At 50.6% G+C, this 12,744-nt stretch overlaps 6 protein-coding genes across 6 annotated transcripts; 3 read left to right on the top strand and 3 right to left on the bottom strand.

The window, feature by feature from the left end:
- The first annotated feature begins 519 nt into the window (after positions 1 to 519).
- On the top strand, positions 520 to 2,468 carry GGS22DRAFT_114006 (uncharacterized protein). The gene is made up of 3 exons (XM_047958035.1): positions 520 to 690; positions 763 to 818; positions 976 to 2,468. The coding sequence occupies exons 1-3, from the start codon at positions 644 to 646 to the stop codon at positions 2,262 to 2,264; spliced, it is 1,392 nt and encodes a 463-aa protein (XP_047820306.1). The 5' UTR covers positions 520 to 643; the 3' UTR covers positions 2,265 to 2,468.
- Positions 2,469 to 3,459: 991 nt separating this feature from the next.
- GGS22DRAFT_157931 (major facilitator superfamily domain-containing protein) lies at positions 3,460 to 5,187 on the bottom strand. The gene is made up of 2 exons (XM_047960559.1): positions 4,688 to 5,187; positions 3,460 to 4,597 (listed from the first exon to the last, which is right to left on the bottom strand). The coding sequence occupies exons 1-2, from the start codon at positions 5,130 to 5,132 to the stop codon at positions 3,540 to 3,542; spliced, it is 1,503 nt and encodes a 500-aa protein (XP_047820307.1). The 5' UTR covers positions 5,133 to 5,187; the 3' UTR covers positions 3,460 to 3,539.
- Positions 5,188 to 7,870, top strand: GGS22DRAFT_157933 (S-adenosyl-L-methionine-dependent methyltransferase). The gene is made up of 6 exons (XM_047960560.1): positions 5,188 to 5,273; positions 5,338 to 5,618; positions 5,674 to 7,112; positions 7,210 to 7,319; positions 7,377 to 7,618; positions 7,684 to 7,870. Exons 2-6 carry the CDS (start codon positions 5,402 to 5,404, stop codon positions 7,779 to 7,781), a joined length of 2,106 nt encoding a protein of 701 aa, XP_047820308.1. The 5' UTR covers positions 5,188 to 5,273; positions 5,338 to 5,401; the 3' UTR covers positions 7,782 to 7,870.
- Positions 7,871 to 8,068: 198 nt separating this feature from the next.
- On the top strand, positions 8,069 to 9,392 carry GGS22DRAFT_114043 (FAD/NAD(P)-binding domain-containing protein). Its single transcript, XM_047958038.1, has 2 exons — positions 8,069 to 8,585; positions 8,647 to 9,392. Exons 1-2 carry the CDS (start codon positions 8,182 to 8,184, stop codon positions 9,194 to 9,196), a joined length of 954 nt encoding a protein of 317 aa, XP_047820309.1. The 5' UTR covers positions 8,069 to 8,181; the 3' UTR covers positions 9,197 to 9,392.
- GGS22DRAFT_114040 (uncharacterized protein) lies at positions 9,323 to 10,478 on the bottom strand. The gene is made up of 2 exons (XM_047958037.1): positions 9,641 to 10,478; positions 9,323 to 9,574 (listed from the first exon to the last, which is right to left on the bottom strand). Exons 1-2 carry the CDS (start codon positions 10,341 to 10,343, stop codon positions 9,450 to 9,452), a joined length of 828 nt encoding a protein of 275 aa, XP_047820310.1. The 5' UTR covers positions 10,344 to 10,478; the 3' UTR covers positions 9,323 to 9,449.
- Positions 10,479 to 11,296: 818 nt separating this feature from the next.
- GGS22DRAFT_114049 (FAD/NAD(P)-binding domain-containing protein) lies at positions 11,297 to 12,639 on the bottom strand. Its single transcript, XM_047958039.1, has 3 exons — positions 12,072 to 12,639; positions 11,880 to 12,009; positions 11,297 to 11,816 (listed from the first exon to the last, which is right to left on the bottom strand). Exons 1-3 carry the CDS (start codon positions 12,458 to 12,460, stop codon positions 11,388 to 11,390), a joined length of 948 nt encoding a protein of 315 aa, XP_047820311.1. The 5' UTR covers positions 12,461 to 12,639; the 3' UTR covers positions 11,297 to 11,387.
- Between the last annotated feature and the right edge of the window lie 105 nt (positions 12,640 to 12,744).

Genomic DNA, 12,744 nt, shown 5'->3' on the forward strand with positions numbered 1-12,744 from the left:
GTACTTCCAGTGGACGTCCGCGCCGTAAAGTGGCTGATACTGCAGATATGCCCACTGCTACTATATAAACCTGGTTTCGGTGCAGCTGTTGATAAAAAGATACATGCAGCGTCGCCTTTTTTTACGTTAAGCATTTTAGGGTGACATCTAACACCCATCGCATCCATCGTATCGGGCTTTGGCCCACCCGCCTTCCCGCCTTTTCACCCATTTCACCCCTTCCACCCCTTTCATCATACATAGCTGAACACTCCTATTGCGCACATAGTATTTAGTATTTAGAACATAAAAATACAACAACAATGAGAAACACATTGACATGAATCCACCAGGTAGGTACACAGCATATTAGTGAAGTACCCCGAATGGATTAGAGCTGGCGAGGCTTGCATGTTTGTGTCACAAGAACCGTTGAAGGATTCAACGGGAAATGGGGTCCAAAACGACGAGGCTTTGGCGGTGTTTGTGAGACATAAATACTTGCTGGTTGCCTACCTCTACAGCCTTAAGCAGGTACCCCATCTACTCCACGGGAATTTCCAGCCTTCATTCCAACCCTCATAAATTATTTACCGCCGACCATTGACCATTCCAAGACTTCTACTGAAACGTTGAAAAGTACTTTGGTGGTGAGGCATCAATAATGTCACAAAAGCAATCGACGGCTACGGGCCAAGCGCCATCGGGACAGTAAGCTGCCCGACCCCCCTGTACCTAAGTACCGTGCATTTGATCCACTACGGGCGCTAACGGCAGTTGCAGCCCACAGAAAGCGCCCAGGCTACGCGCCGCTTGCAATCAGTGTTATGTGGCAAAAGGTTGTCCTACCTTTTTTAATTATCCTTTTTCTTTCATACCAGAAAACTACAACCAAGATAAAATAAGTGCCATTCTGCCAACTACCTGAATATCTACTAGGTAGTTTATAATCATTATATTTTACTACCAGATTGCTAACAAGCTAGCTTGATACAGTGAAATGTACTGGCGAGCGAGAAGGATGCACACGCTGCAAAACACTCCGGGCTGAATGCATTTATGCCGAATCGCGAGTAGGAAAGGTACCCGGTATAAGGGCAAAAAATAAGAAGATAGAGCAGCAACGGCGACGGCAGCAACGAGAAGAGGAAGAGGAAGATGAAGATGATGGGAGAGGAGGGGAAAGGGGAGCAGCTAGTGAGCAGTATGTTGACGGTGATACCGCAGATGTGATCGTTGCAAGCCAAAACCCTTTAGCACACCCGTCGAAGAGGCGTGCGACTGAATCTTCTCAACAGCCAATGGGCACGTGGTCTGAAAATTGGCCGTCTTCTACAGCGTGGCTAGATGTGCCAATGCTTGACAATGTTCTTCTAAACTTTGACAACACCATAGGGGAGACAGGCCTCCAACCAAGAGGCGCGGGGGATAATCAAGATTTCGATGTTGATGTCGATGTCGATCCTGCTGAATATGATCAGGCATCCATTGGCAATTCACCACAGAGAATGCCCACCCCTAGTACTAGTTCCTCCGGATGGCCCCACTCGAGTCACTCCAGAACAAGCCCTGGTGTTGGTGCATTACCTCCTAAGCCGACTAATATTGCGACAGACATTGCAAGGGGCTACCCAACTCCCCGGCCGTCGTCGCGCCCTACGCGAACACCCCAAGCGGGATCCGATACAGGGCGTAAGACAGAATTTGAACCGGTACTAGCGGAGCGGGGAAGGAACTTTGCCAAAGTGGATAGCGAGTGCGTGATGGTCTGCACTCACATAATCGCCGTCCTGGAGAACTATCTTCTATGCGAGCCAAAAACATTCTATCTCATACTTGAGCCCACTCGAAAAGCCGCTACCGAGCTCAAGAACCTGGTCCATCTGCAGCAACAGTCACGATGCGAAAGGTGCATCTCCCTCTTCACCGTCATCTTATCACAGATGATCGAACTCCTGGAAGCCGGGATAAGGACGCCTCCAGACAGTGAGGCCGGCATTCCGAACGGCGGTTTTCTATCTAGCATGCAGTCGAATCTTGGCTTTAGCGCCTTCTCCCTCACGGCGGACGAGCAGAGGGGATGGCAATCCCGTATCATACGCAAGGAGTATCACAACGTTACCGAGATCGTGTCATCCGTGATAGAGTTAGCCAGACTTGGGCCCAGGGGCGTTGCAAGCACTCCGGCCATGGCAGAAGAGCGGATAAGGGCACTAGCCCGACTAAGGCAGAGGTTTAACCAATTCGCCGAGAGGGAGAAGGAAACTGGAGTCGAAATGATGTAAATAATCATCTACACAGGCATACAGGCGAGAATGGACTGGTACGACTGTACGGAAGATAGAATGGGTGTTGATACCGTCCTGTGTTTATAAATGGAATGTATCTGTATATTCTATGTAAGATCGCCTTATGTATACACAAGACCCCTTCTAAACGATTTTGCTTAGGGCGCGAATGCGAAGCCCAGCCACTTAATACCATTGAACCTAAGATTATATAACAGTTGTTAAATACTATTACCTACTCTGTTTATTACAAAACGAATTAACCTTCACTATCAGCTACTTATTCAATGTCATTTGCAATTGATAAATGAGTGCCAAGCCAATGCTTGGTAGGGGTAAAAACCTACCCCTGTACTTATGTGTTCAGCCCTAAAGATGTTAGTGCCTACCAGGTAACACTACGTGTGAGCCGAGAACGATCCATGAAGTCGCACCTTACTCACCCTGGCAAGTGACACGAGTCTGACATAATATTTCAACCACCCTTCCTACCTCCCCGCTCCCTGTTATGTTTTACATGAATTAGCGCCGGTGGGTAACAATGAAGCAATGCGAAGTTACACGAGAGGATATATAAGTGGATCGCTCGCTCTCGCTTTAAAAATATGCAATCGACATATGCAGACTCAGCAGCTACGGCTGAAATATTAAGAACTCGTCATGATACCTATATGTAGGTAGGTATCTAGTACCAGGTACCTACCTAGTAATCATCCGATTCCTAGACGGCTGATAGGCCAAGTGCCGAAAATCAGTGAGATCAAGGTGGTAAAGTGCTGACCAATAAGGCACGGATCAGGGCTTACGATTGGTGGCTGAAATTATAATAGGTAAGTCTCGCTTCATAAGCAAGAATCGCCCGAGCTCCGAGCCTCGTGTCCATTAAATCCAACAAAAAACTCTTCCGGATTTTAGAAATTTCCTAATATGATCAATCTCCGAAACATTGGAAGTCACGAAAATGAGACCTGTCAGAAAAGGCTAGGTGTTTACACCTTCCTCGCAAGCACGCATAATGCTGGGTAACCCGAGTGTACGGGCTTCCCGCCTTCTAGCCGTGGTTCTAGGTTCAATACCTAAATCACTCCAAGCTGATTTCTAGGTACCTTTAATCCAGTATCTACTTCAACACGCTCGCGGCTGGCTCTACGGTTTTTCTCAAAGCTCTGCGTGTAAAAAAAAAAAAAAAAAAGGGATTGGAAATTTTGCAAAATCTAGGATTTGGTCAATGGACATGATCTCCTGTTCAAAATCGGACCAGGCCAGAAGATCTCAATACTTCGATACAGTGCCAATCACTACCAGCCCAAGACCAAGCAATAAAACAGAAACGCCATCAAGCCCCGCGGCAACATAGAATACCCCGCTACCAGCGCCAAAATACGCCTGTAAGCTACCAAGGATCAGGGGTCCTAGTAGGCTCCCTACAGTTTCCATCATAGCCAAAGCAGCAAGCGCGACCGGTTTCTCCTCGCCTTCGAAGAGGCTTGCGAAATAGGCCTTGGTGAACGAGGGCGCGGGAAGCCCAAGTGCCAAGAGCACCGTAACAAAGTACACCTGGCTTCCCCTGGTAGTGAGGCCGAGGCCGACGAACGCTACACATTGAATTGTGAGAGAGATGAGGGCGAGTGTCATGTCTCTGACTCTGTGATTAGACTGGGAGACGGACATCTGTGGAGAAGTCCGCTCATTACGGTTTTGTCGTAGCCGACGCCGCAGGGCCCATGGGATGAAGTATATGTTGGCGAAGATATAGAAGGCGGCTACCGTATGCACCATTGATATGAGGATCCCGTTTTCCTTCCCGGTAAACCCGAAGCGTACGGAAGTATAAACCATTAAGGCGCTAAAGGTGTACGACTGAGTGATGTTGTAAGTGAGGATGTTAAAGCCGATGAGGAGGTGAGTAGGTTGCTTCCTGAAAGGCATCAATGGGGTTAGGAACGTGGATCCAAGTGAACCGATCGAACGCCTCCTAACCCCGTGGCTTACGACCCGAGTGTCGCTTTCCGAGGTGAGCAAACCCTTCGGGTGGTTTCTGAGATAAGGCTGGCTCGGCACGCAAAGCAAAACGTACATGATTGACACGGCAAAGAACCCGATAGCGATGAAGAAACTAACGGTGAAATTCTTAAACAGCCCTGCGATAAATGGGCTTATGGATATACCTAACATGTAGAGGCCAAGAGAGTTGTTGATCAGTGAGGAGGTTTTCGCTTCAGAGCTCGATCGCGAGTACGCGGCGTTGAGCATGAAGTGCAGCAGATTATCTGAGGCGAGACCTTCGAAGACGCGCCCAGAAAGGGCAACGTAAATTCTTTTAGTGAAGACTGCATAAAATGCCAAGTTAGATACGATACATAATAGCTAGCTATCTGGAACACAGATATTAGGTAGGAAAAACTGGGATAGGAACTTACCACCGACAAGCAGCATAACTACGCTCATAGAGCGGGCGACCATCCAAAGCATCAGGCCTAGCTTCCCCTTTGCCGCGGCCTTTTGCAGATACCCGAGAGCGAGCATACCGACGATATTCGATATAGAAATCGCACCCGCTGCGAAGCTCGAATAGCGTCTCGTCTCATCGTCTCTACAATGCTGTGGATCTTTGCAGAGAAGAGTCGCATAAGCAAATAACGCAGTTGCTGCCGTCGACGCCATAGCGAGGGATGCGAGAAGAGCGATCGGTAAAACGCGTTCAGGTACAATATCCCCCTTCACATTTCCGGACCCGGTTCTAGTCTCAGCCGGTGTTGGAAATGAGTGTAGGGATGATGTCGGACTGGAAATGCCGGCATGACTATTCCCCAAAAGTGCAGCGGACTCATCTTCACACAGAACCGGATCGTGATCATGCTCCATGGTTCATTGATTTTGGAGCTTGACGGCGCTCAAGCCGTGGTATGTAAAATTGACCTAAGCAAATATCCCGTGGCTTCGGTGGCCGAGGGCTCGGTCTGGCACAGCGTCGGTAACCACCGAAACTCATCCGCTACCTACCTAGTAAGCAACCAATGAGATTTCAGCTCAACTATGATCTGTTCTAACTTATATCCGCATATTCAAGCATACCTTACGATAGATAATATGGGATTCTTCAATTCAGTTCTTCTTCTTCCAACGGTTAGCCAATGGAGACAACTATACAAAATCTCATAGATCCGCTTAGGGCGGCGTCGGCGCACCTCGCCGGTCCCGATGGAGCTGAGCTACTAGCCGAGCTACACGACACGGAGAAGCTCCCTGACCCGAAACTATCGCGGCTGGTATCAGAAGCATTGGACTTGCTTGCGGAAGTACGTCTCTTGCTAGAACCCCGCCAGCTAATCCTCGCCGATCACTTTATGGGTAGGAGACTCATTAGTTCATCACTATCGTGAAACCGGAGCTCAACAAAACATAGGATACATGAACACGAAAGCGCTCTGCGCAGCCGTCGAACTCAATATTCCTGACATCCTACGAAGTAGTCCGAAGACATTACCGGAACTAGCCATCGCATGCGGCGCGCGCGCTGACCGTCTGGGACAAGTGATGCGGACTCTGCGCAACAACGGTATCTTCAGCTTCGACGCGGAAACAGAAACGTACCGAAACAACACGACCTCGGCGCTGCTCCTAAGCGACCACTGGACCCAATGGCGAAACTGGGTCGACTTATACGGCAACGAGTTCTACGACATGGCGCGCGGGATCCCGGCCTCCTGCAAGCGCGACGCCGTGCGCTCTCCCGCCCAGATAAACTTCGATACCGACGATTCCATGTTCAAGTACTTCACCGACCGCGGCTGGGTCCCCAAATTCCACAAGACCCTAAGCGGTGGCGCGACCGCCCAAGCCCCCGGCATCCTGGCCGATTACCCCTGGGAAGAGCTGGCCGGGACCACGGTCATGGATATCGGCGGGGGCGGCGGGGGACTGATCGCGCTGCTGCTGCGCGGGAACAAGGGTTTGAATGGAGCTATCTTAGAAGCGCCCCAGGTGATCGAGCAAGCGCACGCCAATTTCCACGGCCCCGAGGGTCAGTATTCGGATGTGGCGACGCAGATCCCGGCTGAGAATCTGGTTGCGGGGGATTTCTTCGATAGAGTGCCGGAAAGCGACGTTTACGTGATGAAATGGTGTCTACACGATTGGGACGATGATAAGGCGCGAGTCATCCTAAAGAATATCCGCGCGTCGTTGAAGGAAAGCGCTGTGAGTCGGCTCGTTATTCTTGAGTCTGTGCTGAGAGACGGCCACATGGGGCGGATGTCGAGATACGCCGATTTGAACATGATGGTGGCTGTAGGCGGCAAGGAGAGGGGAGAGGATGAGTGGAGGAGGTTGGCGGAGCAGACGGGGTGGTCGTTGAGAAAGATCTACCCGCTTCGTAATGCTTGGCCCTCCGCCATCGAGTTCGTTCCCACCTGGCCTGCTCTTGTTCCGCAGCTCGGACTCGAAAAGGTCGTCGCTCAAATGCGCTTCCTCGAACCATGGGATGGCGCGAAAGGAAATCCGTATATCCGAGTCACTCCCGCGCCAGGGTTCGACCGCCAGAATTTCAATTGGGAGGATCACCCTGTCATTATTCAAGATTCACGGCCGAATAAAGGGGAGTTTTCCCTTGACACACATGGTTTCGCCTACATTGACGACGAGATCCCCGATGTTCTTGTTGGCGCCCTTCGCGGTGACGACAAAGGGGTCGTGAGAGCATTGTATTACCCACACATCGAGGAATTCGTCAAGAGGATTACGGGAGCGCCTAGGGTTGTCATCTTTGACCATACGCTACGTAAGAGGAGGCCTGCGCTTGATAAGATGCGGAATGATGATAAGAAGGAGCAGCCGGCTATGATGGTAATTATCATACCCATTTCCCTTTTTCTTTTTACACGAATTGGAATTTTGAGTCATGTCGTTACTTGTTGTTGGGTGCTAATACTTATTATTCTAGGTTCATGTGGATCAGTCTGAAAAGGGGGCTCTACGGCGCGTCGAGAATAACCTTTCGGAAGGGGAGGATCTCGACGATTTATTACAGAAGCACCGTGTTCAGTTAATCAAGTAAGATATCGAACAATAATTCTTCCAGTGGGATATCTACTAATTGTTATCCACTAGTATTTGGCGCCCCCTAAATGGACCTGTTCTGGATACCCCCTTGGCATGTATGGACTACCGAACTATCGGGCCGTCTGCCATGCACCAATGCGATCTTTTGGCCGGCAAGGATGAAGTGCGCGGTCACACGGCGACATTCACGCATTCCGATAAGCAGAAATGGTACTATTTGAATAGACACCGTACTGATGAAGTTACACTCATAAAGATCTGGGATAATAAAACGGACGGAGTCAGCAGATGTATGTACCAACTCCATTATGCTGTTGACTAATAATGGAATATTAGGGCTAATCACATTCAATAGGTTGTGCACATACGGCTTTTACTCATCCGGATACACCGCTGGATGTTGAGCCGAGAGAAAGTGTGGAGGTTAGATGTATTGTTATCTACGATTCCTAGGAGCGACTGTCATTTTCTTAGTCCTGGCCCTCACAAGCCAGTTATACCTCCCCGGAAAATGTAAAATTTTGTTAGAAATAGAGAACTGGTAAAGAGAAGCATCGAAGCTGCTCTCGATTTGAATCTTACGTGATAGAGACGATGCGGGGAACAAGACCCGGGCAGTAGTTCCGGATCCTTGCAATGCCACGTGGGCCGCTTCCCCGTCGGTCACCGAGTGATACCTTTCTTAGAAAACCTAAGCAATCAGCCCCGGATTTGACTTACGGTACAGTCTGACTGTATTTTGATGTTCTACCTCATTAGTGAGGTACTTAACCAAACAATTCTCATAGGAACAGTTCACAATGGCCCGGTATAGTGATACGGCCTTGCATTCCCACACATCCGGCAATCCACCATGACCAAAGACAAGACACCCCTCGTAGACGCCCTCATCGTCGGCGGTAGCCACGCCGGCCTATCAGCCGCGCTAACGCTATATCGCGCACTTCACACGACGGTAATCTTCGACGACAACAAACCCCGCAACCACTACGGCACAGCGGTGAGACACACTTCAACATGGGAAGGCAAAACCCCCGACGAGATGCGCGAGGCCTCTCGTAAAGAGCTCCTGAGCACAGGCTTAACGACCTTCGTCGACCGCAGCGTCGAAACGCTGGTTAAGACCGACGACGGCATCTTCGAAGCCACAGACGACACGGGTGCCAAATGGCGCGGCAGGAAGCTTCTCCTGGCCACGGGCTCAACGGACGTGTTTCCCGACATAGACGGGTACCAGGATCTGTACACACGCGGCATGTGCGTCTTCTATCTCACCACCTCCTTACCCACGAGAAAACTAACCGACTTTTCCCTCTAGATACCCCTGCATGTTCCAATTCGGCTACGAGCTCCGCGGTTCCTCATCCGCAGGCCTCCTCGCCGTCGACGGGCTAGCACAGCCCATGTTCGCAACAATGCTAGCGCGCGACGCCGCCAAATCCGCTGACGAAGTCACCATCTACACGAACGGCAACGGCACCCTAGCCGCGGAGCTCTCCGCATCGCAACTCGGATCCGGCGTGTTCGTCGACGACCGGCCGATCGCGCGGTTAAGCCGGGGCGCGGGGGCGTTGAGCATTCTGATCACGTTCACGGACGGGACGTGGAAGACGGAGGATTTCGTACACCATCGACCGCTGACGCGCGTGGCGGGACGGTTCGTGGAGCAGTTGGGCTTGGCGCTTTCCGAGACGGGGGATATTTTGGCGCCGTTGCCGTTTTGCAGGACGAGTGTGGAGGGGGTGTATGCGGCGGGGGATTGTGCGAGCTTGATGAAGATTATTCCGAATGCGGTTGTTACGGGCGCGTATGCTGGGTGTGGGATGAGTAGGGAGTTGCCGAAGAGTGAGGTGAAGGGGGTGGTGTAGGTAGGTAGGTAGGTACTTATACAGTATTAAGCAAGTGATTGCGGAACCTATTTAAGTTTTATTTGGTTTGTAGACCTAGTTGCCTAGCCACTTGTGCTTTACACGATGTACCTAGCATCAATCCGAAAGCTGGTCCTGTAGTTTACCTAGACTATGGGTCATAAAGGAATGGTGACCACTACCCATTCCCCCAAATACCGATATTGCATTCCCAAAACTTTTACTCTACCCCCGGAGCATCAAGTGCACTAATTCAAGCAAGCGGCTTCTGACCATACGCGAACACAAGGGGGTAAACTCCGCCTTCCGTCATCAGCTCCTTCTCCGCCCGCTCCGGCACCGTGTCCAGGTCTATCCCCGGAACCTCGATATTCATCACTGCAACAACAGATTAGTCACGAATCATTACCATACACCATAAAAAAGGAGGGATTGAAAACTCACTCTTACACGCGCCAACAACGCCTCTAAAAGACTCAACAATCACCTTAGCGCCACGAACACCCCAATCACCCTCCTTGTACCGAACGCCGTAATCCAGATCCACGCGGCGATCCACGACATTTTCAAAGCCCTCCTCCACGAGCCAACCAGGCATACTCTTCGCATAGTCGCTGCCGGCACCCGCAGCAGTGAGGAAAGCACCAGTAACGGTCCACGCATCGCGCATGGCGGGGCCGAGAGCAGTGCCAGTGATGTCCATCTCAACGAGCTGGATATAGCCGCCGGGCTTAACGAGCTGGCACAGGTAATGGACGATTTCGCGCGGTGTCGCCTTCTTCGCGCCGCCGGGGATCGTGAAGCGCTGATGCACTAAGTCATTCGCGTTGTGCAGCTCGGCCGGCCACGGCTCCGAGATATCGTGGATGCCGAAGGTGGTGTGTGGCGGGGCGACGGGCGGGAAGAAGCTCTCCATGACGTCGAAGCCGAGAAGCTTGTACGGCTCTGTCAGCTGCGGTTGGATGCTCCGCAGGAACAGCCCGTCTGCTGTCCCCGAGTCGAGGATCTGGAACCCCGGCTGCTTGAAGTCGATGGGTGCTAGGATGCGCACGCCTTTCATCATGTGCGTGATGACGGAGTCTTGCTCCGTTAGACGCCCGATCTCCTTCTCCGGCTCCGGGAGCAGATACTTCTGTTTCTCTGCCATGGTTACGAGTGTCTAGGGTATTTGGCTATGCGAGATTCAATGTGGAAGATTTACTCAGCCGTAGGATTGCTTGGTTGGAGTAAGGCTAGGGTCAAGAAGATAAGTAGAAGAAGAAGAGGTTTGTTAAAACACCCAGATAAGGCGTTTAGGTATGTTGGGTACGGAATACTAGGTACCTAGGCATTCTAGCCAATTGGAGACATTTCCCACGCCCTGTCATCCTTTCGGAGACATTTTCTACTATGTAGGCACATGCTGAATACATGTAAGGGATGAGGCTACCTAAGAATTAGGTAGTAAGTTCACAAAGAGCATGAGTACCTCCCTAGTACCAGGTACATATACAAGCCTAGACTCACCTACTGAAATGAATTGGATGTTTGCGTTTCAACTGAGCTAGGGAGCGTATATTGAGGTAGCACAGCAGTTTACAGCTTGGGAAGGCGCATCCATGATTCAACCGGCATATGACACCCATTCGCCCCGGAGCCTGATCTCGGACTGCGCGTGCGCCTAACCGAGGTCCCCGAGTGGCTGTTTCCCCAATAATAATTTGGTTAGGTGCAGTTAATTATCTATAATTATGAAGTGAGTCACGTCCGTTAAACACGATGAAATTTCGAAAATCTCGTAGAACCCCCCTAACCCCTCTGCATATGCTGTTCGGAGACCGACGCCCGAGGTGGGGGCCGAATCCCTCCACTACCTACCGTCAGCCTTAAATCCCACCACGTCGGCAGTATGGTGTTAGGGTAAGTTTAGAGTTGGGGGATATGTGGAGAAAAGAACGATGGTGGGGTGTTAGGGAACTAGCACAGGGACAGGGGTAGGAAAGTGCATGTGCTCCGCACTGTACGGGTAGTTGCATTAGATTTACAAGGTCTACGAGATCTAATCTTAAATCGTTTCCTTTAACACAACATCATTTCTATCCACTGTGAAAGGACGTGACATAAATCAATCACATCATATGTGATTTCCATTAAGGCTTCATCATTTCCTAGCTAGATAACTACTGGGTACTAGGTACGTACTCAAGAACTTCTACACGAGCGACTTCTGGTGCCATGTCTCAGCCTGGACCTGCAGTGGGGCGCTACCTCCAACGCATGTCCCGCTGTGCAGGGCCTGAGTGACGGTGTGCATAGGCGACGCGCAATCACCGGCAGCAAATACACCCTTGGTCCCCGTTTGGTTGAATGGAGGGTTCACCACGATCGTTCCCGCAGGTGATATTTCCAGCCCTAACTGCTTATGCAAGTTGCCGCGTAGGGCCGGCTTTGGCTTGTGAGCTATGAAAGCCTCAGTCCTGCTATTGCCGTCCTCAAAGTGCAACGTGACTTTGCTGCCTTCCGGCTCTTTGACTAACTTCACGATCTTACGTGGTTCCACTGTCATTGGTGCTGGTCCAGCCGCCAGCGCCTCTTCCAGTTCCTTAGCAAGCTGAGTGTTTCCATGAGTATAAATCGTCGCCTATTCCAGCTAAGCGTCAGCACGTTGAAATAAGCTTAAATTTAAGAAATTCATAAATCTCACCTGGTCTGCTAGACGCAGAACTTGCCGGCCAAAATGGAGAGCCATAGGGACATTCATGCCACCTTCAGCTAGCACGCCTCCTGATGGTTGTCCTCTCTCCTCCCAGCCGTGACAAAATAGGCAATGGAATCTACAGCACTTAGTCAGCGATTCCTCACTAAACTCTCGAAGTTTCCAAGTGAGTACACTCACATGCCAGAAACCCAACATTCGCTGTAGCCAGGAATGGCGGGGAAGACATCTTCCACACCTGTCGCCAAGATGACCTTTTTGCCCGTCCAAGTCCTGCCGCTAGCTGTAGCCTCAAAGAGTCCATCCTCTCGCTGTTTGATAGTCTCCACCTCAACATTTTCCACCGTCACAGAACCATACCGCTCAAAGTCCGCTCTCGCCTTCGCGCGAAATGCCGCCGGATCTTGGTGGTCCCATCCTGCCACCGTGTGCATGTGTTTGGCTAGGGCGTTCCTATACTTGCCCGAATCAAATAATACTGTCTTGTGACCTTGTCGCTCGATAGATGATGCTGCACTTAGGCCGGCAGGACCGCCGCCAACAATGATGATGTCATATTCAAGTGCCATGGTTAATGGAAAAATACTAAGTATGCTGTAAAAGGGTGTAAGACTGGAAGATGCTTATTGCTTCTAGGTCCCTAAAACCACTGGAATCAATAGAACTAGGTAGTGAGTGATAAAGGGGAAAGAATTATGAAACGTCAGAGTAGAGCCCTATGTATGTCATAAGCAAAAATACAGAGACATGTAGATGTCTAGAGAGAAAAGCAAGGGATAGGAGCCTAAGCGCCACTCGAAAGGTTGTGTTACATGTGGCTTCCCGGTGGCCGATCGTAACGGTCGTACAGTAC

The sequence above is a fragment of the Annulohypoxylon maeteangense genome (genome assembly GCF_022496945.1).
Source record: "Annulohypoxylon maeteangense strain CBS 123835 unplaced genomic scaffold GGS22scaffold_5, whole genome shotgun sequence".
In the NCBI taxonomy this organism is placed as follows: domain Eukaryota; kingdom Fungi; phylum Ascomycota; class Sordariomycetes; order Xylariales; family Hypoxylaceae; genus Annulohypoxylon; species Annulohypoxylon maeteangense.